The sequence below is a fragment of the Nannospalax galili genome, unplaced genomic scaffold (assembly GCF_000622305.1).
Source record: "Nannospalax galili isolate Female #2095 unplaced genomic scaffold, S.galili_v1.0 scaffold235, whole genome shotgun sequence".
Taxonomy (NCBI): Eukaryota; Metazoa; Chordata; class Mammalia; order Rodentia; family Spalacidae; genus Nannospalax; species Nannospalax galili.
This window is the reverse complement of record NW_008338118.1, coordinates 2,740,149-2,763,871: the sequence shown is the minus strand read 5'-3', so window position 1 is coordinate 2,763,871 and position 23,723 is coordinate 2,740,149. Positions and strand designations below refer to the sequence as shown.

General features: G+C 38.7%; 1 protein-coding gene across 1 annotated transcript in view; it reads left to right on the top strand.

The window, feature by feature from the left end:
- Emb (embigin) overlaps positions 1 to 23,723 on the top strand; it is a 58,930-nt gene that overhangs the window by 21,665 nt on the left and 13,542 nt on the right. The window contains exons 3-4 of the mRNA XM_017798107.2: positions 11,204 to 11,390; positions 11,616 to 11,704. Coding sequence (XP_017653596.1) covers positions 11,204 to 11,390; positions 11,616 to 11,704 — 276 coding nt within the window. The remainder of the gene's footprint in view (positions 1 to 11,203; positions 11,391 to 11,615; positions 11,705 to 23,723) is intronic.

The following is a 23,723-nucleotide window of genomic DNA, read 5'->3' as shown; positions in this document are numbered from 1 at the left end:
CCACTGGAACACGGTTGACCTACCAGGAGCCACACCCTTAAAAGAAAACTGACTCTCCCTTCCCCAGAAGACTACTTTTATGTGTATATATAGTATAAATGCACAGGCTTGCTTAGATATTTTTTTCATAAGAAGCTTGCTTACACATATTTTCTATTATAAATTATATAGTAATAAACCCCCTACAGAAAATTCCCTGGGAATAATTTTGAATGTTCTCTAAGATAAATACCACCAAATAGAATTACTGACTTAGAAATGATGTGTGCTTTTATTTTAATGGATACTGCAAAATTGCCCTTCAAGATATTTGGACAGTTTGTTCCTTCCTACACCCACATGTTTGAGCATAATTTTCTCTGTCTTCACTAATACTGGATGCCATCAGACTCTTTGAGCTTTGTTCTTTGTGAATGTTGGAGCTGAAATATTGTTTTAATTGGCATTTTAGATTTAGACATACTTTTTGCATAGGCATGTTTATAGTTATCTATTAATACCTTTTACCAACTTTATTATTGGTTTTTAAAAAAATTATGTAAACGAGGTAGGAATAAAGGACAGATACCATTTGCTTGTACTTTTTAGAAAAACTTACAAATATTTCTCCCATTTGCCTTTAAGTTTTTATATAGTTTTCTTAATGTGTATGTGAGCACATGGTTGAGTGTGTGTGTGTGTGTGTGTGTGTGTGCATGTGTGTGTGTGTGCGCACGTGTTTGCATGTGGAGATCAGAGGTAGATGTTGGATGTCTTCCTTAATCTAACTCCACCATATTTTTGAGATAGAGTATCTCACTGATTGGCTGGCCAGAAAGACTGAGGAGTCCTTCTGTCTCTGCCCCCAAACTTTGGGATTATAGGTCTGCACCACTGTACCCTACTTTTTTTTTTTTTTGGACAGGGCCTCATTATATCATCTTTGATGATCTAGAACTCCCTATGTAGACCAGGCTAGCTTCAAACTCACAGAGGTCTGCCAGCGTCTGCCTCCCAAGTGCTGGGATTAAAGGTGTGCCACCAGGCCTGGCTACACCCTGCTTTTTTGTAGGTGACGGGAATCCATACTCAAATCTTTGTACTTGCTTGGCAAGCACTTACTGGCTCAGCTATCCCAGCCTCTACATAGTGTGTTTTTGTAGTGAAGTTTCTTTGTATGTTTTCACCTATTATTTTCATAGTTTGTAGACTTCACTTAAAATTTAAATTTTTTTATATTTTAATTCTTATTTTATGCTTATGAGTGTTTTGCTTGCATGTGTTTCTGTGCATCTCATGTATGCAGTGCTCATGGAAGCATCTCCTGGAACTGGTGGCCTCCATGTGAGTTCTGTAAACTGAACCTGGGTCTTCTGCAAGAGCAGCCAGTGCTCTTAACTGATGTGCCATCTTTCCAGCCACCTAAAAACTTTCCTCTAGATTTATTTTATATTTCTTAATGTGTATGTATATTTCTTAATGTGTGTGTATCAGTGTGGGTGCATGTGTGCCATGGCACACTTGTGGAGGTCAGAGGACAACTGACAGTAGCCTGTTCTCTTCTTCTACCACTTGGGTCCCAGGGATCAAATTCAGGTTGTCAGGCTTGTAGAACTAGTGCTTTACCTGCTGAGCACCTCACCAGTTGTAGGTGCCTTACTTATTAAAGAGAAATGATTCATGGTCTGGAGAGATGACCCAGAAATTAAGAGCACTGGCTGCTTTTTCAGAAGACCTGGGTTTGAATTCCAGCACCCACATGGTGGCTAGCAACTGTCCATAACTCCAAATCCAAAAGATCGAACACCCTCTTCTGTTCTCTGTGGGCACTGCACAATATGGTTGCATTTAACATGCAGGCATAACACTCATACACATAAAATAAAAATAAACCAAAAACTTTTAATAAAGAAATGATGTAGTATTTTATATAGTATGTTCTAGGGACCATTTGAATTATTAAAGTCACCACAGCAAAATTTTATGGCTTTTTTAGATTTATTTTATTTTTTTTTAATGTGTGTGTGTCTGTCTGTCTGTGTGTGTACATGCACATATGTGTGGGTACCCTAAGAAGCCGGAAGAGGTCATCTGATCTCCTGGACCTGGAGTTACAGACAGTTGTGAGCCATTTTACTTGAGTGTGGGGACCTGAACTCTGGTCCTCTGGTAGAGCTGCAAGAACTCTTAACTGATGGGCTATTTCTCCAATCTCAGCCACAATTTATGAAGAGCTTGGTTTACAGTGGTGAACAGGGCAGTTTACTGTCTATATTCTAGTAAGTGAAGAGGAGACTAGGAATAAATAAGTGAACAAATTAATTTAAATGGCAATGCCATTGTCAAGCACAGGCAATAAACAAAGATATGAGTGGGGAGCAGTTAAGAAAGCAGTTCTGGCTGGTTTAGTCCCAGCACTCCCCAGCACTTCTGAGGCAGAGGCAGGTGAATCTCTGTGAGTTCAAGGCCAGCTTGATCTCCATAGCGAATTCAGGCCAGCTGCAGCTACAGGAAGACCCTGTCTCAAAAAAAAGACCAAAACAAACAACAACAAAAAAGAAAGCAGTTCTGGAGGCCTCCCTGAGGAGGAGGCATAGGGTGTCCACTGGAATGCATGTTTTGAGGCCTGCAGAATCAAAATCTTTGGGAGGAGGCTCGGCCATCTGCATTTTTAGCATTTCAGAAGTTGGTAGTGTCAGGCATAAACCATTGGTTTAGGACTAAATTCAAGGGCAGATGTGCCTGCAGTTTGGAGAAGTTCATTACCAAAGCAGTGGGCCTTGAAAAGCCCACATTAGGTTTTGATGAGTTCTAACTTGGATTTGGTAGGTCCCAGGACCTCTGTGTTTAACTCTGTTTTGAGGAAAATCCACTTTTTTAAAAATAATTTTTTCTACTTGGTGGAATTATGATGGGGAAAGAAGATAAGGGATGAAGAAGCCCATTCTGCATGCTTTCTACATTGGCATCTGGCCTTCACCCACTGACCCATGTATCCATCAGTGTGTATGTCGGAGGGGGAACAGGGTAGACGACATTACTTGACACTTCCTATGATGTTGTTCTGCTATCAAATAATTTTGAACACCAACAGAACAATCCTCTTCAAAATCTAAATCGTCTTTGTTGCCAGAGTTTTCTTGGGCCTCTTGCATGGTCAGACAAACCATATAATTTTTTTAATGTGAATTTATTATGGTTTATGCCCTTACGTAGGGAGAGGGTAAATGGGGGAACTTTACACTCAGAGTCCGCCATTTCAGATGCTCCTACGGCCTGCCCATAGTCTCCGTTAACTTTCGCTCACGCATCTTGGGCCTGTAGTCTCGTTCCAGGTTGGGAAATGCTCCCTCTGCCTCCATGTGGGTGAGGCTCCAGGGCCATCTTTCTCTCCCTGCCTGCTCTTCTGGCTCTCTGCTTGTGTCCAAGATGGTGCAGAAAACCCCTCCCCAGTCCATTCTCCACTGGAGGCCCCACCCCTCGGAGGAACCAGTCACCTGGGAGACAGTCCTTAATAGTGGGAGGTGGACTGATTGGACACTCTGCTCTTCTTCCCTTGTATTAAAATGAAATGTCCAGGCCAGGCGAGGTGGCGCAGGCATTTAATCCCAGCACTCGGGAGGCAGAGGCAGGAGGGTCTCTGTGAGTTCAAGGCCAGCCTGGTCTACATAGTGAGTTCCAGGACAGCTGGGGCTACAGGGAGACCCTGTCTCAAAAAGACCAAAAAAAAAAAAAAAAAGAAATGTACATAGTGAAGCTTTTTCCACCAAGGTAAAGAAGTTTGGGCTTTCGACTAAGTTTTAGAGAACAGGAGACTGAGTCCCTGAATAGGACTTGTACATAAAACCTCACCCACCCATGGCTCAGGGACCATTGTGAAAGAGGGGGCATAAAGATTGTAAGATCCAAGGTTGGTGCATAAACGTAAAGAAATAGGGGCTTTGGGGACTCTGGAAAATTTCTCATATGATCTTACAACAATGGTGACTGCATGCCTAAGACCCATGGCAATTCAATCAGACAAAAACCCAGCATAGAACTGGGGAAATGGGCAGCAGGGCCCAACCCTAGCCTAGGAGCTATTGGCAACTTATTACTGTGGGCTGAGGGAGAGTAGATCTTTAAGGGAGTGGCTCTACACAGGCTGACTAGACTCCAGTGGATGAACTTGCACCAAGGGACATCTGGTGCAAGGATTTAACATATATGACCAAATGCATGAAATCCAGTGTGTGGGGGGCTGTGGGGGAGTGCAGATGGGAGAGGGGGGCCTAAATTTGATTTAGATCTATTATATGAAATGTTACAAAACTCAATAAAAATATTTTTTAAAAGGTAGAGAAAGTTGAAGTTCAATAGGAAATTGGAGGCATGTTATAATGTCATGAGGTGGTCTTGATTTGTAAATGAAAAGAAACAGGGGAAAATGTCAAAACATGACGTAGTTCCAGGAGCAGTAGAGGAGGTCTAGCTGAGGCGTGGAATGTTTGGGGACAGGGCTGTGCTGTTCTGAGCCCTGGACTGCTGCTCCCTGTTAGGTCATAGACCCTCTAGCAGCCAGACTTCCTCTCTCCCAGGAATTGTGCCGTGCTCCCAGCGATCTTTGTCCTTGGACAGAGCTGATAATGCTTGCTGTGACCCTGCCGTTACCTTCCTCTTTGTAGCTGTGAACAGGCTCAAGACAACCTTGAATTACGAGTTTGTATTTACCAGTGCCTGGTAACTTCTGGTAGATAGGCAAGGCTTGGCTAGGTCATGTGGTATGGTGCCTGTCCACTCTCCCCTGAAAATCTATGAGCCAGAAATCCCTTTTGTTCTCAGGAACTGAATGATCTCTCTATCCCTTCATTATCACATCATGTTGTCTATCCTATGACACTATCTTTCCTAATGGCTTTTCCACTTCAAGACCCAATCATGGCTCCCTATGCTTATGGACCTTTCTTAATAAAACTCAGTGGAAGAGTAGTTTCATGTCAGTTCTCTTCTCCAAATCTGCTATTTATTTTCTAATTTCTACCTAACTTTGTTTCCATGTAATAGCCTCTGGCATTGCCTCGCAGGTGGATGGAACAACTGTCGTGACCACCACCATGCTGCATTTATTATAGAGGCCACATTATAGATTTTGTGAGGATCAGATGACATAAATACTACCAACTATTAATCATTAAGTAGAAGTTCAACCTTGAAATATTCCCTGTGAATTTTGATAGGTGTGTATGTGTTAGGCTCATAATCTCAAGCACCAAAGCAGTCACTATTCAGTAATCCAGGAAGAAATTTACTGAATGTATTTTGGCTAGCAGAATTGTTAGAAAGATTGGAAATGAGTTCTAGAAATGCCAAGGATCTAAGTAAGATGTATAAGAATGACCACTGAAATGCTATGGTTATTATATTGCTGTTGGTGTTGGTACATGGTATCAGTGCTTAGAGTAAAAAGGCACAAAGTTTTTAGTGAAGTTGTCAAATGGATAGGTCGGTGAAAGGCATAATAGCAGGTGATGGGTAAATAAATGTGGGATGAGGGATAGAAACCGAAACATGTACCATCACTGCTGTCATCTTGCTATTCCTGTTGTGAGCAATTTCTTAGTTCTGCCTAGGTCCTTAAAGCACTCCTAACTTTAAAGCCCTGGGTGGGAGAAGATAATTAGCGACATGGCTAAGTTGAGTAGGGAGGAGGAATGCCCGGTTCTAGGCTTCGATTCCCAGGGGCCTTTGCTGCCTCTACATTTACTGGAAAGGGAAGAGTGAGATTCTGAGTATCCAAAATAGTGATAAATGTTCATTGCTACAGTGTTGAATTCATTTTCTGTTAATTACTTGGAACTAATAGTAAGAAACCTATTGTCATTTTTATGCTTTAAGTTTTTTTATTGGCATATATGCACCATGCATAGTGTTGGGTTTCATAGATATTTCTATAGAAGTATCATAATTTTATGTATTTGATTTTGCTATAACAATGTAACTATTTCTGTAGTTTTCCTAGAACTGATATAAACAATGTTTTTGGATGATTGCTCAGTGTTATTTCCTCAAATCAAACATTCTCAAAAACAAGAAGAAATATTCAAATGTTAATTTCAGGTAGAAATAGGTTCATTTTTCTTTTTCTTTAAAATGCTCTTACATTGGTCTAAGGAAGTAGAGAAATAACTGCTGTGTTTTGACAGAAGTAGAAGAAAGCAGTGCTCGACAAAAGCTTCATCTAGTAAAATCCAGGTGGCATGCTCTCTTACATAATTTTGACACATTCTCTGGAATATTGCTAAATCTTGGATGAATTTTGGCAAATCTTCATTTGTTGGATATGATCAAAATACATGGTATGAAGTTCTCAAAGAAGTAATAAAATATTAATTTAAAAAATACTCAGAGCTAAATACCCAGTGACAAAAATTGACAGTAAACATCATCTCAGGACTAAATATAGTTCACCATGAAGTATTTTTTCTCATTACTAGTTAGTACCTAGTATAATTTCTAGTATGTAGTTGGCGCTCAGCAAATATGCAGAAATGTGAAAATTCTTTCAATTTTACTTACTCAGTTTTTCCCCTACATAATTCGACTCTTGCTAAAGCCTTTCACTATCTGGTGTGGTGTGTGAGGGGAGGGGGAAGGGAATTCAGTTAAGCAATTTGCAATTATACAAGTAGTTATTTCAAGCATGTGCTCACGAAGAATTTCACACTGGCTGTACTTAACTGTTCACAAACATTACACCTTAACATTGCTTAAGAAAGTATTTCATAAAGTTTTAAATGTAGTTAAATTGATGAACCTAAGTTCTGTCTGCCTTTTTTCCTGTACTTTGGCTCTTCAATCCTTAAGAATGAACTAGAAGGACTTGGGAAGTTATATAGTGCCCTCTTCCAGACACAGCATGGTCCCCTACCCTTAAGGATACCACTGTTATTCAGACATCTGTGTAGAAGCTTCTTCTTTTTTTTTATATTGTTTTATTTCCCAACTACAATAAACATTACATCCCTAAACATTTAGCCATTTTTAAAAAGACTTCTTAAAAAAGTATTTGGTTTCTCAAACATGGCTGCTTTCCTGTCCTATTTTTAAGTTATCTGTTGGAAAGAACCAGGTTATTTATCCTGTAGAGTCTTTCCCATAGTCTATATTTTGCTGATTATTTTCATGGTATGCAGCATGTTATTTCTTCTTTGTCTGATTTTTTATAAACTGAGAATTAGACTTGATCAGTCCCAGCACTCTCCCCCTCCCCCACCAGATTGCTCCAGAGGACGTGGTGGGTAGTTGACTGCTCTTCCACTGTGGGCACCTGAGTCTGTTTCTGAAGTGATAGCAGTGACTGATGCAGAATGTCTCAACCCAGGACTCATTAGCTGAAGTAGCATTGTATTATATGTATAATTTCCTTTTTACTGACATGCTGAGATTCTATAAAGATAAAAATTTCTTCCATTATTTATCCAGTGGCATAGTTAGAATCGAGATACATGTTTGATATTTTCCTTCATCTGTCTATCAGCTATTTATCTATTTATCTATCTATCTATCTATCTATCTATCTATCTATCATCTATAATCTATCAATCATCTATTTATCACCTATATCTATCTATCATCTGTCAATCATCTATTTATTTATCTATCATCTATCTATCATCTTATCTATTATCTATCTATCTATCTATCTATCTATCTATCATCTATCTATATATATCTATCATCTATAATCTATCAATCATCTATTTATCACCTATATCTATCTATCATCTGTCAATCATCTATTTATTTATCTATCATCTATCTATCATCTGTATCATCTATCATCTATCTATCTATCTATCTATCTATCATCCATCATCAATCCACCTATCTATCCATCTATCATCATCTGTCTGTTCATTTGTTTAATGTAAGTGTTTACCTGCATGTATGTATGTGCATTAAATATATGTCTAGTTCCTGCTAAAGACAGAAGAGGATGTCAGATCCCCTGGAACTGGAGTTACAGATGGTTGTGAGCTGCCATGTAGGTGTCAGGAACCAAACCTGGGTTCTCAGCAAGAGTAGCTGATGCTTTTAACCACTGAGCCATTTTCCAGGGCCCCTACCCCAGACAAAACAAAACAGACAAAATTAAAAAAAAACAAAATAAAAAACCAAAAAAGATTATAATTCAGAATTAAAGATAATACTCTATTCTTTACAAGTGTGTATATATGTGAGTCTCTCTCTCTCTCTCTCTCTCTCTCTCTCTCTCTCCCTCTCTCTCTGTGTATGTTCATGTGTAATACAGAAGTTAATGTTTGTGGGCCTGAAATTTAAGCTGAAGAAAGAAAAGGAGAGGTTCTGACTCTTCTTGTTTGACTGGATCCCAGCTGAAATCTGGGAGACCTCCTGATAAGTAGGTAAGTACCACATGCTAACCACTTTGTCTACTGGAACTCCCACTACTGATAAATAAAGTTTGCAGTCTGAGGTCTTAGCATATCAGCTACAGACTCTGGGATGAGCAAACTTGGCCAAGAATCCTATCCGTCTCATTTTTGTAGCCAAACTTTTGGGCAGGAAGTTTTCCTTTACCTTCTTAGGTTCACAAAGTTGTCAAAAAAAAAAAAAAAAAAAAGATAGATTTAATCATAATTATAGTAATTTGTTGAAAAATGTGACAGGAAGCACTTAGGATTAGAGTCATGTATAATATTTTTTAAAAATAGAAACATTGATTGATACAATAATTTCACAGTTTTTCAGGTACAGTGAGGAACTTCAGTACATGCATACTGTCAATGTAACAAAACAACCTTGCTTTAAAAGAAATAACTTTGTTCTGAGACCAAATACAAGTGACCATGGTGCCCCAGAACACAGATTCAAGTTACCTTGAATGAACTATTTCATTGCGGAAGTTCTGTGAAACTGTGTAGTCACAGAATAAGAGAAAGTCGTGATTCAGTATGTTCACTGCGCACATTGGTGGGGCTGTTGGGTAGTGGCTGTAGCAATGACCATTGGTGTTACTGCATGTTACTGCATTCTTAGCTTTCAGATTGATGGAAACCAGCGGTCCATCAAGATGCTGTAGTAGTCACGAGGATGTCAGGTCAGATACAGCAGTCAACAACACTTGAAAGGGAATAAAGGTAGTCCAGAATAACTGTGGCTTTTGATTTGCAATAGTCCATCTGTGCAAATGGATAGTTGATGGTCTGGTCAGTCTAGAGGCTCTTCAATATAGAGATGGCTTCTTAAGAGAGCTTTATTCATAGTACAGTGTAATTGATTGTGGTAATTGGCAAATCTGTCATCTTACACATTTATCATTTCTCTGTTTGGAATCATTCAAACTATGTTAACTATTTTTTGTTTGTTGATTTGTTTGAGACAGGATCTCCCCGTAGCCACAACTGACTTGGAAAGCACTACATAGACCAGGTTGGCCTTGATCTCACAGAGATCCACTTGCCTCTGCCTCTGGAGTGCTGAGATTAAAGCCACCATGCCTGGCTCTGGCTCTGCTAGCTATTTTGAAGTGTGTAATTATTGTATCAACTGTGGTTTTTGTCGGGAGCCACAGAACTTTAGAAACTTTTCCTCCCATCCATTTGCACCTTGTCCTTGTTAACTATCCTTTCCCCTGCCCTGGTACCACTATTGTACTCTGTACATTTATAAGATCAGCTGTTATTTTAGCCTATATAAACTGTGTCATTTTAAATTTACATTTAAATTCCTCTGCCTGACATTGTACTTAACATAATTTCCTCCACATTCATGTGCATAGCATCTTAATAGGGGAAGGAGAAGGAGCGAAAGATCATTTATGGAAAACAAAAAATGACCTTTTGTAAAGGCACATCATCTGTAGGAGAAAAATAGGAGACATGAGAGTTCTGTGGCCATGTAGACTCAGGCACGGTGTGAATAATTCTCTAGTGATTAGAGGTGATTTTTCTTGATTGCTATGAGGGGACTTGCTACAATTCTTTCTGTGTTTTGGAAAGCGTCAGTGCTAAAAGTCAGCTAAAAGATTTCAGAACTCATATCCTTTGCTCAAAAGAATGTTTATTTCATTTGTATTCTTCAAAAAGTGTTTGTTAAAAATGTTTGTGCATATGCATACATAAAGATGTATACATATTCCTAGTTTTCTTTAATTATATAACATTTGTTGTTGTGAGAGATATCTAAGAGAAACAACTTACAGAAAGACAATTCTGCCTAGTGATCTGAGAGGTTTCATTTCATGGTTTGCTGTGTCCATTGTTTATGGCTCATGGTCAGGCAGAGCATCATGGTGGAAGGGTGTGGTAGAGCGAAGTCGTTCACTTCTTAGCAGCCAGGAAATAGAAAGAAATAGAAACAGACCAAGGACAAACTTTATGTTCTCAGAGCTCCACTCCAGTGACCTGCTTCCTGGACTAGGCTCTGCCTCCTGACATTTCCATCAAGTCCAAAAATGTTGTGAAGCTATGAATCCATCAGTGAGCGGTTCATTGATTAGGTCTCATTTCTCATGATCTAATCACTTATGATACCAGCTGGGGACCACGCCTACAGCACATGAGGCTTTCGGAGTCATTTCATAGCCAAATCAAAAACACCCAAATTCATAGTCACATTTTAAATTTAGTGAATGTTCAAAGTTGTAGGAAGCTTATGTCAGCCTCCGTCTTAAGTTTTTATCCAGCCTCTCCACATTTTTAAGAAGACAGAGTCTCCATTCCTGCAGTAACTGTCAAGAGGCTGCTTACTGAGCAGAGCTAGATCTGCCACCCCATGCCCACCTCACCAGTGTATGCTTAGACTTGTGTCTTTCCTACAGTGTCAGAGCATATGGAATCTATTTTTCAGTATCTCCCCTCTGTCCCATCCAGGATTGAGATTTAAAGGAGATAAATGATAGTCTTAGGCTTTTCTGATTCTATTACTGTTGTATGAAAACTTTATATTACTGTTGTATGAAACTTCAGCTATGCCTATGGAGGAGAATAAGGATAGGAACCAGATCTGTATTACAGAAGAATAATTCTTCAAACAAATGAATGGAACATTAAGAAACCATCAGTAGAGCATTGTTGAAAATTTAGGTGGTTTATGTATGTATGTATGTATGTATATAAGAATACATATATATTTCATAAAAAGTATTTATGTATAAGAGGATATATATTAAATTTCCCCATAAATGGAACTTCCATGACTTTTTTTTTTCTTTTGTGATTAATAGAACATTCCAGTGTACCAGTAGAAAAAAATATCACTTTGGAAAGGCCTTCTGTCATGGAACTCCAGTGCCAATTCACAACCTCTGGAGACTTGAATTTAGTCAATGTGACTTGGAAAAAAGGTGATGAGCTACTTGAAAATAATTATCCTGTCAATATAACAGGAAACACCTTTTACACCCAGTACATGTGAGTATGCACGAGTTGACACTGTTCACCACAATCACTTAACTATGAATATTCTTACTGATTAAGCCTTCTTTTGCTTTGTTGTCACTTGAACGTTATGCTAATATTGTGATTTGCATGTTTATAGAATGTTTTCTATTTTTAACTTTTGATTAATGGCTGTCTTCATTTTCATTAAATGTTTCAGAGAACTAAGCTTATATTAATAACTTTAATTGTTTCTAGGTTCACCATCATTAATAGCAAACAAATGGGAAGTTATTCTTGTTTCTTTGGTGAAGAAAAGGAACTAAGGGGAACATTTAATATCAAAGGTCAGTATTAAAAACTTCAGCATTGTGTCCTTAGATTTCTAAATCCTTCAGGTTTGAAGTTATTACTGTAATAATACATGTAATGCAGCTGAAAGAAAACCCTCTGCTTTCCATAGAGTCCCAGAGGCCACCTTGAACAGGGTCTTGCCTTCCCCAGCCCGTGCCCTTCCTGTTTCATCTTTCAATTTAAAACACAATTTTTAGTCCAAAAGCGAGCTGCCAAGGTTTTCACGGATCAAATCACTCTCAAATTTATGTATTAGTTTAGCCCTTTAAACTTAGAGCTCTGAGAATACTACTCTGGATTCTGAATTGCTGCATTCCCAGACTATGAGATTACGGTTTGGTACTGTGTCAGTGGCTCCAGGATCTGGAGTTCATAAAATCCTCATATAACATGGTGGTACAGTGTTGCGCATGTTTAGTGTCACCAAATATGTGCACATAGGTACACATCTGTTAGTGACGGAGATGCCACTGGAGAACTGTGTCGCTGGATGATGTCATCACGTGTGTTCGTCACAAGCTCGGACAGTGTAACTCACCACACAGCAAGGCCATATGGCAGAGTCTTAGGCTAGAAGGATACTCAGGAAGTTACTGTGCTGAATACCATAAGCCAGTGTAACACAAAGGCATTTGTTTATCTAAACATATAAAATATTGCATAAAAAATGAAAATGGTCTGCCTGAGAGGGGTGCTTTCTGTGACTAGAGTTTGCTGCTCTGGAAGTCAGTCTAGGTGACTCGATGGGTGGGGCTGCCTTGACAGTAAAACGTGATTACTTTGTGTTACTCCAGTCTTTCAAAACACTGTACACTTAGGTGACAGTAAATTTAAGAAGATAATCTTTTTAATTTTATAATTTATTATACTTAGTCTACTGTAGCTTTTTATTTTGTAAATTTAAAATCTTTAACTTGTTGACTTGTATAATGGCAACCTAAACAAATTTCTATAGCTATTCAAACATTTATCGCTTTCTTATTAAGCTTTTTTCTTTGTATTGCATAATTTTTTGTTGTTGTTAAACATCTTCATGTTAAGCTCATCAGTACGGATGCCTTCCATCTGCACCTCTCAGTGTGCTGGAGGGTCTTCAGGGCCAGAAACACACAGTACTGTTGGCTCCTGAGAACAGCAGTCTCTTGTGGAATACCTCCTGAAGGACCTGCCTCAGGCTCCTTTGAGAAACATGCCCATGGTGCCTTGCTCCAATTTGTTTTTTGTGTTTGTTTTGCCAGCATAGATCCACCACGAACATTCCAGTCTCTAAATGAAGTCCTCCCTGTGTCAGTTTCTAAATGCTTTAGGGCGCTTATTGAAGCTTGTGAAGTTCCTTCACTGTAGGTTTTCACGGAGCTTCTGCAGTTCCTTTTTCTCTTGTATCGTCTCCAGTTACCCATCAGCAGGCGGTGGCAGTTACAGCTTCTTTCGTTATGTGCTGTTGGTTCATCAGTGACTGAAAATCCGTTATGTGGCACATTACTGTATAGAAATCCACACTATGACATCTGGGTCTCCCAAACAGAAACAAATTAGAGTATTTTACCATTGTTAACCAAAACATTAGAAAGTCTCAATCTCATAATAAAGACTAATTGAGTTGGATTACTGTCTTCATGAAATTTCCAGCATTCTGTGGTAGATTAGTGAACATGGATCACAGTTCCCGCTGGCATTAGGAAATGAAGTCTGTTGCCGTAGCAATTGCTTTAGACTTCATGTTACATTAATTTTCCAGGGAACTTGAAAATTGTTGTTTGGCCTAACAATTCTGAAGTCTGACTAGCTGCTCTGACAAGAGGTGGAAGACCTTATATGGAGCAGAACGGCTGCTTCCTCACCGCCTGTTTTTATTAGTCCACTCTCATGTCCCTAACCATGCTCCCTCTGCACTCAAGATTTCTTTTATGTGGTTTCATAATTATTACAGCTTGCAATGTTAATAGATCCCTGTATTTATCCCCTGTGGCCCATTCTAGCTACAGAAATTGCCAGCATACTTTGAGTATGTTATGGTGTTCTTTCTTTGGCTTCATTCTTCCCTTGCCCAGTGCAGCTTAGTGAAGGTGAAGAGGCACATGTTCTTTACTGCTTCCATTGCTTCCTTCATTTCCTTCCTCCTCTTTTCCTTACTTTGCTTTCTTTTCCAATTCTCTTCCTTCCTTTCTTGCCTTCGCTTCCGTCTCTTCCCGACATTCCTCCTCTGAACTTCCTCCTTCCCTCCACCCTTCTTTTCTCTGTTTTCTTTCTACTGAACAAAAAGAGTATAAAACATAGGCACTTCCATATGAATTTTAAGATTGTCTTTTTCAGTTCTGTGAAGAATGTGAGTGGAGATTTGTAGGGGTTTTGCAACTTTAGTTCTGCCTATCCAGGAGCACGGGAGGCCTTTCTGTCTCCTAGCATCTCCATTTGTTTTCTTTGGTGTCTGGAAGTCTTCATTGTAAAGGTCTTTCGCCTCCTTGGTTTACTCCTACTTTTTAAAATAGCTGCTGTCAATGAGATGGTTTCACTGATTAATTTTCTAGCATGTTTGATAATGGTATATAGAACAGTTCCTCGTATTATATACTGATTTTTAAATCCTGCTACTTTGATTGAAGTATTGATCACATCTAAGAGTTCTCTTATAGGGTCTTTTCAGGATGGGATCACATTATCTGTAAATGGGGATAATGTGTTGTTTTCCTATTTGCTTCCCTTTTATCGTATCACTTCTCTAGCTAAGGCTTCAAGTTTTATATTGAGTAACAGAGTAAGCACTCTTGTCTCATTCCTGATTTTAGTGGAAATGCTTTCAGGATTTCCAATTAATTAATTAATGAATGTTGACTCTAGGCTTATCATGCATGTAGCTTTTATTTTGAGGAGGTATGTTCCCTCTATTCCTAGTTTTTCAGGATTTTTTTTCCTAGGCAGATTTATTAAATAAACCAATTATGTAATTTTTTCTCATAGTACCAATATTTTGCTATTATAGAAATATATATATATATATGTTATAAACAAGTAAGTGAGCTGGTAGTACTTATAAGTTCAGAAAACCTTGGAAGTGTAAATGGTACTGCAAATAAGCATTATCTTTTCAGAGTCATGCTGGCTAAATTAAGATAGAGAAATATTGAACTTTGTATAAGGGAGAGGTCTAATCTAATGGGGGGTGCAGCAATAAGGGAAATGGGTTATATATATATGAGATCAGGAGAGACAATTTGGGACTGGAAAGAAAGGGGCTAGCCAGAAGGTGGGTGGGAGGATCGAGAGGGCAGCTGGAGTTGACAAGATCAAAGCTAATGGTGTTTATGTTACAGTGATACCTATGTATTCCATCGTGGTGGAAGACTGATGGGTCCAATCTTGTGCAGGTCTTCTGAACCTATGGCTTCTGTGGTCTCATGAGTACAAAGGCCAATGTCATATGTAGGAAGCAGCATTTTACTTTCCCAGTCCTCCCCAGCACTTAACATTCTCTCAGCCCTCCTCTTTCAGGATGTTCCCTGAACCTTGGAGGGGGTGATGTAGATGTCCCATATATGGCTGGGCACTCAACAGTCACTTTTTCTCAGTACTTTGAGCAATTATGAGACTCTGCATTAACCACTGTGCAGTGCAAAAAAAAAAAAAAAAAAAAAAGAAGCTTTGACACAGGCTGAGAACGCCCCTAACTCGGGGGGCGTGAAAAAAAAAAAAAAAAAAAAAAGCAGCTCTGACCAAGGCTGAGAACAGCACTAATCTGGGGGTGTAAACATGAATATTAAGAACAGTTTGAGGATGTGGCTGTTTAGCATAGCAGTAGTAGCTCCCCGCCCACCCCTAGGACCTTTGACCTCCCCAGCCATGGGCTTTTGCTCTTTTGAGACAGAGTCTCATGTAGCCCAGTCTGTTGTCAAACTTGCTATGTAGTGGAAGATGCCTTTGAACTTGTGAAACTCCTGCCTCAACCTCCCAAGTGCAGGGATTACAGGGGTGTGATAGCATGCCTGCCTCCAACACAAGTTTTAAATCAAGTCTTTTAGGAATGCAAATAACCACTGCTTATTTGCTTTTAAAATGTGCTTGAAACAGTGAGTTTAGTTCAACTCATTTGTTTTTAATGCCCACTTAACATTAATGTAACTTTTAAGTAAGTACTATATCCTAAAGATATTTATAAAATTAATAAGTTGAGTCCTTCCAAAGCTTCCTTGGTAAAAATAGTAAGTCTTCATAATTCATCTAAATTGAATATTGCTTGGAGAAATTATTTCATTTAAATAGACTTTAAAGGCATCTATACAACAATTCATATCTTAGTTATTATTTTATTAGGTCTGCAAGGCTTATATAATGGTGTATATTTTTGCATATCTCCTCCGTATGACTTACTTATAATTTTCCCTGGGAGAATTGTCTATTCTCAGCAGTTCACAAATGAATGGATGAAAAGCTTCTTTCATACTCTTTTTAAAACTAAGCCATATTTTATTCTTTTTCTTTTTTTAATCTCTTTATTTTACTTTTGCCAAAGACTGCATGGGTCGACCACATCTCATGAGCTTAAGCCCTTAGAACAACTTGCCCACAAAGAACCAGCTTTTGTCTTTATGGGAACTGAGTGACTTATGACTCTAGGATTTGAAAGGGCGTTGATGTTTCTGATTAGGATGATGGGGAAAATTCTGCTGACTCCATGCCAGACTGTTGAAGCCAGCAAGAGCAAGAGCTAAAGTCCATGCTGGAAACATGCAACTACTAATATGTTGAGGATCCCTTTCCACCCAAGAAACATGACATAAGTATTTCTTGATAGTAGGTTAAATATTGAGTGAATTGCAGAAAACCTCTTTAATAGTCATCAATTCTAAAATCTCTTAGTATGTAAAAATTTAATTGGTAAAAAAGTTTGGAATTCATGGTGAGATTTTGATAATACAGAATGTTTTGAGCCTTTCCATGGGCTCAGTCATGTTTCCTAGAAGTTTCCAGATGTGCATGTGTGGGAAAGTAGCACAATAATGTCACCTAGGACTTCAGCTCTAAGTGTTAGTGTTGAAGTCCAATTAGCTGTCCTGGACCACATGGAAACATCTTTTCCTCATATGATAATATGTAAATGCTCTTGAACTGAACATGATATTTAGGCCAACTATTTTAGCTTATGAATATGCAAATATAGATCTTCTACATTATAATTCAAGAGAGGTTTGCTTTTACTGGGTAGATCCAAACCCATCTTCCTAGATCCTAGCCTAGGTCAGCTATTCACCTTCCACAAACCTATATTATTCGAACCCCTAATGTGTCCTACTTTATCCAAAGTTTCAAAACATCAACACGCCACATTAAAGTGCTGTCATACTGTTCTTATATTATTAATGAATACTTTCAAAGATGAGTAGTGACCCGGAATGAACTGTAATCTCCGGTAGAGTAAAACAAACAGTATTCCCTGAATATAGTACATTTCATAATTCAGCTCCACACTGCTGCTATTAGCTGTACATGGCAGAGCAGAGACATAGACAGTGTAAAAGTTGGGTACCTTTAGAAATGAATTCTTTTAGCCAAGCTCTAAATCCCTGCTCGGCCTGAAGATCTTTAATCTAGGAGATAGTCAAGGACACAAAGAGAAGAAAAGAAAGCAATTATGAATTTAGCTTTTCCACATCACCGGTTGTCATTGGCTCACTGTCTACAGCCTTATTGTAATGTTCAGATGGGGTGCTTAATAGCATAGCTCTGTGTTTTTTACCCAGATTTTACAGAATATCCAAGACTTTCTTGAAAAGTCCCTTTTATTCTAGCTGCTAAGTTATGTGTCCCAAGCATCTGCTTCATAGAGCCTTACTGAGAAACAGCCTTTCTCCTACTCCTCCCCCATCTAAGCATTGTCTTTTCCCACTTTTGATTCTTAGCTTGTGGATAAGTGTCAATATTTTGATCGTATTTCAACACATATTTTCCTGCTAAAGCATAAACAAATCTTTGAACAAGTGTCTAGAATGTAAAACAGCCCGAGAAAGCAGAAACTGTGGCTTTGACTAGTGCCCTGCTTCAAAATTAGCCTGTGAGAGTGGTGTTGATCTATAGGTAGCTGACTGGCCTGAGAAGTCATTATACTGGAGCTGCATGAATATTCTTTCTGTTTTTCCACATGGACCCCCAGAAGTGGGGCTTGGATCCATCTGAGGTTTGGAGGGAGCCTGGTGGCTTCAGGAAAGGATCCTTGTTTTAGGGAAGCTCTAATCCCTGCTTGATCTTCAGGTCAGTAGCTGGTACCTCTTCTGCAGTACGGTTGAGCTCTCTGATCCCTCATGTGAACCATCAGCCCTCAAACATTTGGGTCTTCTCATTTTTCACTTACGTAATAGTGTCTCTTCAGATGCTGGGTAGTTTGAAAATAAGCACGATTAGAAGGCAGTGTGTGGTTTCTTGAACCTGCATGGGTCTTGTGCATGCTGTCTTCACAAGTGCTGTGGGTTCATATGTACAGCCGCCCTGTGGTATCCAGACAACATGGTTGGTTTCCTTTAATAAGGGAGGTGGACAAGAAGCCCCAGTCCTAGCTGAGGATCTGTTGGCAGTTGATATCTGTTGGGAGAGGGAAAGTCATTTTCCTTAAAGGTTGTGACTCTTGATAGACTGACCAAACTGCAAGGGATGGACCCATACCCAAGAGCATTTTGAGAATACAGATTAGAATCAATAGGCTGAAGGAAAAAAAGAAAAGACAAACAACAGTAGAAGACATGAAGTTGGTATGTGTGTCTGAACGTGATCCAAATACATCATTTGAAATTCTCAAGGAATCAATAAAAGTATTTTTTTTAAAAGAAGGTGGTGTGCTTTGGGAGAGTACTTGGCAAGGATGTTCAGGAGTAGCTTAGTCCATGCTGTTCAATCACTTCCTTACAACAAAACCACAGATAAGTGGCATGCATTAAAAGGGAACTAATATTGACAACTGATGGCTGCTGGGACTATGAGGATATTGTTTAAAGGTGAGTCTCTTGGTAAATTGACCAGTCTCCATTGGATGAACCCACACTAAGGCATTTGGAGACACAAATTAGACCTAATAGGCCTAAAATACATACATATATATATATATATATACATATATATGTATATATATACACAGTAATACTATATACATGTTGGAGTACATGAAATTGGTTGGTGGAGGGTAGTAAGGGAAGGTGCAGATAGGGGAGGGGATCTAAATGTGATAAAAATATATCCTTTGAAATTTTCCAAAAAAAAAATCAATTAAACAAGAATATTTTTAAAAAAGGGAACTAGAATATGTGATTGATTATTGGCTTGTCAGGGCCTTGCTGTGAAAGTCTTTGGAAGATTTAACAACATGGACAGTTGGGTTCTTTTTCCTGGCTGGGTCTTAACTAACCTCAAACCAAAGTAAACTTTGTGGGTTCCTCCACAACCCAAACTTAGTTTAGTAATATATTACTCCAGAGAAGAAGATACAGTCATCTGAACTGGGCGATGGAGTGGGGTGAACAGGGATGGAGTTATTTTTGCCTCCAGAGTCCTTATTCTAGAAAATAGAGACCCATCAGTACCCATTGGTATGACCATTCTTGGCTAGTTCTGTTCTCTAGGACTAAGAAACAGGAGTGTTCAATGAGAGAAAGGAATTTACAGAGTTCAATGGAGATCTCAGGCACAGACCCTTGCCCAGGCTTAGGCAGCCCCCACCATCAATATTTAGTGAAGACATTGGCTTTGCGATGAGAAAAACAATACAGAATAAAATGTTCTGGGATTCAGCTTAATTGAGCCTTTGACATTTTGACATTTAATCATTCACTTTTTCTCAATAGCTTAAAATGTACTTGTTATGCTAATATCAAGACAGATGGTCTACTCACTTGGATCTGAGCACTGCTTCCAGTTTTCTCACAGTGGTCATTTTCCTCCATTTCTGGGTCATCTGTGTTTATAAATGAATTCTGAGTGGGTAGATGCAGACTGAGGATGTTGTACCACACTAACTGAAGTGGCCTAAGGACGTTGCACTTGTGTGAGAGACACCACTCCACACTTTTTTTATTTGCGTACATTTAGATTGAAATTTTAGTTTTCGGTTTTATCTAAGTATTATTTGTCCCATTCTGTCTTTTCTCATTAAAACCAGTATGTTGTAAATGGGCTATTTTGTTTTTACTCCTAGGTTTCGTAATAACATAAAATGATGATTTCATGTATTCTTTCTGCTCCATATACTGAATGGGCCTAGAAACCATGTTGTTTTGAACTTTTAAACCAATTTCATTTTTTGTTATTGTTAAGGACCTAGTTAAGCATAGTGGTTGAAATCGTTCTAATTTATGCTGAAATCACAACGCAAAAGCACAGTGGTATTCGGGTGCCTTAGTCAAGCACTTGATGGCTGTGTGGTTGAAGCAGTGGTATTTTCTGGCTTCATGGAAGAGCTTTTTCCTGAACAGTATTCAAGGATGGCCCATTTGTCTCACCAGCACCTGTACTTCTGTTTTTTCTGCTTCTGGCCCTTCTCTCTATTCATCTCTCTTTGCCATTTTAAAGATTTATTTATTAGTATTTTATTGTGAATGAGTGTTTTACATGCATGTATGTATACATGTGTGGGCTGGGTACCTGTGCAGGCCACAATAGGGCATAAGATCCCTTGAAACTGGAGTTACAGATGATTGTGAACTACCATGTGGGTTTTGGGAACTAAATCCAGAATTTCTCCAAGAGCAGCAAGTGCTCTTAACTACTGAGCCATCTCTCCAGCCTCTCTTTATGTTGTTTTAATTTCCATTTCCATATGTACTAGGTGGTTCAAAAAGGAACTCAGTTTATATGCCTTTCCTCATTCTTGGTCACTTTCGAAGATGGCATAGTTCTGAGATGCCCCCAGAATTCCCTGTTCTCTGTCTCTTTTCCCTTAGGGTTTATTCCTTTTCTGATCCATAAGGCTGGCCTAAAACATTATTCTGTATAAAAATAGTTGTTCTTATTAAGATGGCTAATGATACTACATATAAAGCCCACAGGCATAAATTGCAGGAAAGCTTGATTAAGGAAGCTGTACTAGGGCATAATCCCATTAAAATTTGGAATTCTGTGGCATTTACCGAGCACCAAGCACTTTCCATTTGATAATCTTTTATTTAATCCTTTATAACAACAAAACAGGAGGGTGTGACCTACTATCAGATTCTCAAAGCTAGTTAGAACAAAGTTGTAATTATAAGTCAAACATTTCCTGGACCTAAATCTTACCTTTGTCACATTGTTATGACTTTGTTCTGACTCCTTGCAATGCTTTGACTTGATCTTTGAATTTAAGTACTAGGCTCTTTTGATTAGTAGGTGTAAATAAGGAGTGTATAAGAGGTAGTCAAAAGGAATGCTAAGGTGTTCTGGTGGGATCAGCCTACCAGTTCTTCTGGGTGGGATAACTGAGATTCTAGCACCTTGGCCTGGTCATATAGACTCACCTCCAAACATGTTCCACCACAGCAACATGGAAGTTTCTCACTGGTTCCTTAAACTGTATTGTACATTCTGATTGGTAGTTCACAGCTTTCGTTAATATAAAGTTACAGACCATTTGGTTTAATAAAAACATGTTTCTGTGGTTCTAAAAAGTGTGGGAACCACTGACTTATAGATTGCCCTGTCATCTTACGATTATTGAAGTGTTTATGTCTTCATGGGAGGCATTCTTCCTCTTCTAAACATCTCTTTACTACTGACAGTGCCTCATTCCATGCTGCCAGTGTGTGGTGCTGAAGAGGGTGAGGGTGATGTGTGTAACTGTGTTATTACCAGTGACTTAGGTTGCTTGCCTTGCTCACTCCAGCAGCATTGATCCCCTAAGAATAGAACCTACAGAGAAACCCTGGTTTTTAAAATTTAATTTATTTTTTATTTTAAAAATATTTTATTATTTTTATTTTATGTGTACATATGTGCACCTATGTTCTGAAAAACCTACAGAATCCAGAAGAGGGCATCAGATTCCCTGGAACTGGAATTACAGATGGTTGTTAGCCTCCATGTGAGTGGTGGGAATCAAACCTGGGTCCTCTGCAAGAGCAGACAGTGCTCTTACCTGCTGAGCCACCTCTCTAGCCTCTAATATTTTGTTTTTAAAGTTATTTTTATTTTATGTGTATGAGTGTAATGACTGCATGTATATAAGAGCGCCTGTGTCACACAGTGCTCGTGGAGATCAGAGAGAACATTGAGTGAGAGCTCTTGGAACTGGAATTACAGATTGTTTGTACCTGCCATGTGGGTGCTGGGAACTGAATCCAGGCCCTCTGCAAGAGCAACCAGAGCTCTTAACCACTGAGCCATATTTCCAGCCCCCAAGCTTTGATTTTGATCCTTGTCTGGTAGTTACAAAACTTGTAATTTCTTTTCTAATTATTACTACTTATTACCCTCTTTCCCGTCTTTACAATTCATACATTATACAAATACACAGTTGTCTAGGGAGTAGAAACTTCAAAAAACCCTTGGAAGATATACTTAATTAAGAAACTTTTACCTGTAAAAGTTAAAAAATAGTCTTTCCATTCTCTATACTGTATTCAATTATAAAATCTTGTAGATTAAGTGAAAATTTAAAAGTTTGTCAGCATAATATGACAAGTTTAGATGCTGTAATTTCATGCCCCCCTTGTTGATCAAATTATTACATAAAAAAAACCAGGAAAATACAAAATAGAAAACCTGCTAAAATTAGTACAATTTGTAATAATTGGAAAATCAGCAAAAGTAATCTTTGTCAATCCACCCTCACCTTCAGTGTGAGAATCGGGGGGAGCCAATTTCACTTTGTAGTTTTTGATAGAATGCTTGTGTTCTGATGTTATGAGTTGCTTAAGATAATTATTCAGACCTTTAAAATGTCAAGTTTTCTGAGTTTGGTGTTCCTTAGCATTGTTTTTAATGGTATTTGCTTCAAACATTTTTTCACTATTTAAAACTGTTTCTTCGAGAGCTTCATGGAATGTATTTTGATCATACTTCCCCCTCTTTCAGCTCCTCCCAGATCCACCTCCACTCCAGACCTCCCACTTTTTTTCCCCAGTCCAATCTGTGTAACTTAAATACTCTTGAGTGCTGCCAGCCCTGGAGGATGGTCCATCTAACAGGGCCCATGCCTTTAAAGAAAACTGATTCTTCCTCTGCTAGCAGCTCAAAATTCCTTAAGTAACAAATTTACTATAATGAGTATTGGTGTATGTACTTTTACAGACTGTTACAAATGAGTTTCCAAATCACATTTTCTTTTCTGCACTGGTTTTTCCTTTTTAAAAAATAAAAGAATTTGCTTCTTTTGTTTTTCATGAGTGTTTTGCCTCCATGAACCTAAGTGCACTATCTGCATGCAATACCTGCTGATGCCAGAGGAGGGCGTTGGATCCCCTGGGACTACAGTTAGGGATGGTTGTTAGCTGCCACGTGGGTGGTGGGAACCAAACCTTGGTCCTCTGCAAGAACAGCCAGTGTGCTTAACTGCTGAGCCATCTCTCTGGCCCTTCCTTTCTTCTTGACAGTGCTGGTGATCAATGAGTGCCTCAAGCATGCTAGGCATGCACGCTACTGTGGAGACGTACTTCAGCCCCGCTTCTCTTTTTCTTTTTCTTTGTTCCTATATGTTTCTTTGTCCTCTCTAACCCCAACTCTGCTGACTTTTTATAAATCTGTATCAATTCACCTCTGGTCAAATGTTCTGTAAGGGTAAAACTGAAGAAAATAATTGCTTTTACAGATTCGTAAGTGGGAAGAAAGAATAGCCTTGAAAGCAGAAAGTCTCTTTCTTATCTAAAACATGTTATTAGGAATTGTAACTAGGTTTAATCATAGAAGATTTTTCTTCTATGAACCTATTGTCCATTAAGCACAATATTGTATTGTAGCTATCTAACTATGGTCATGATTATTCCTGACGTCTCCTAATGACTATAACTTGATTTCATTTTATGAACAACCAAAACTCCATAAAGAAAGCTGTGCATTACTGAG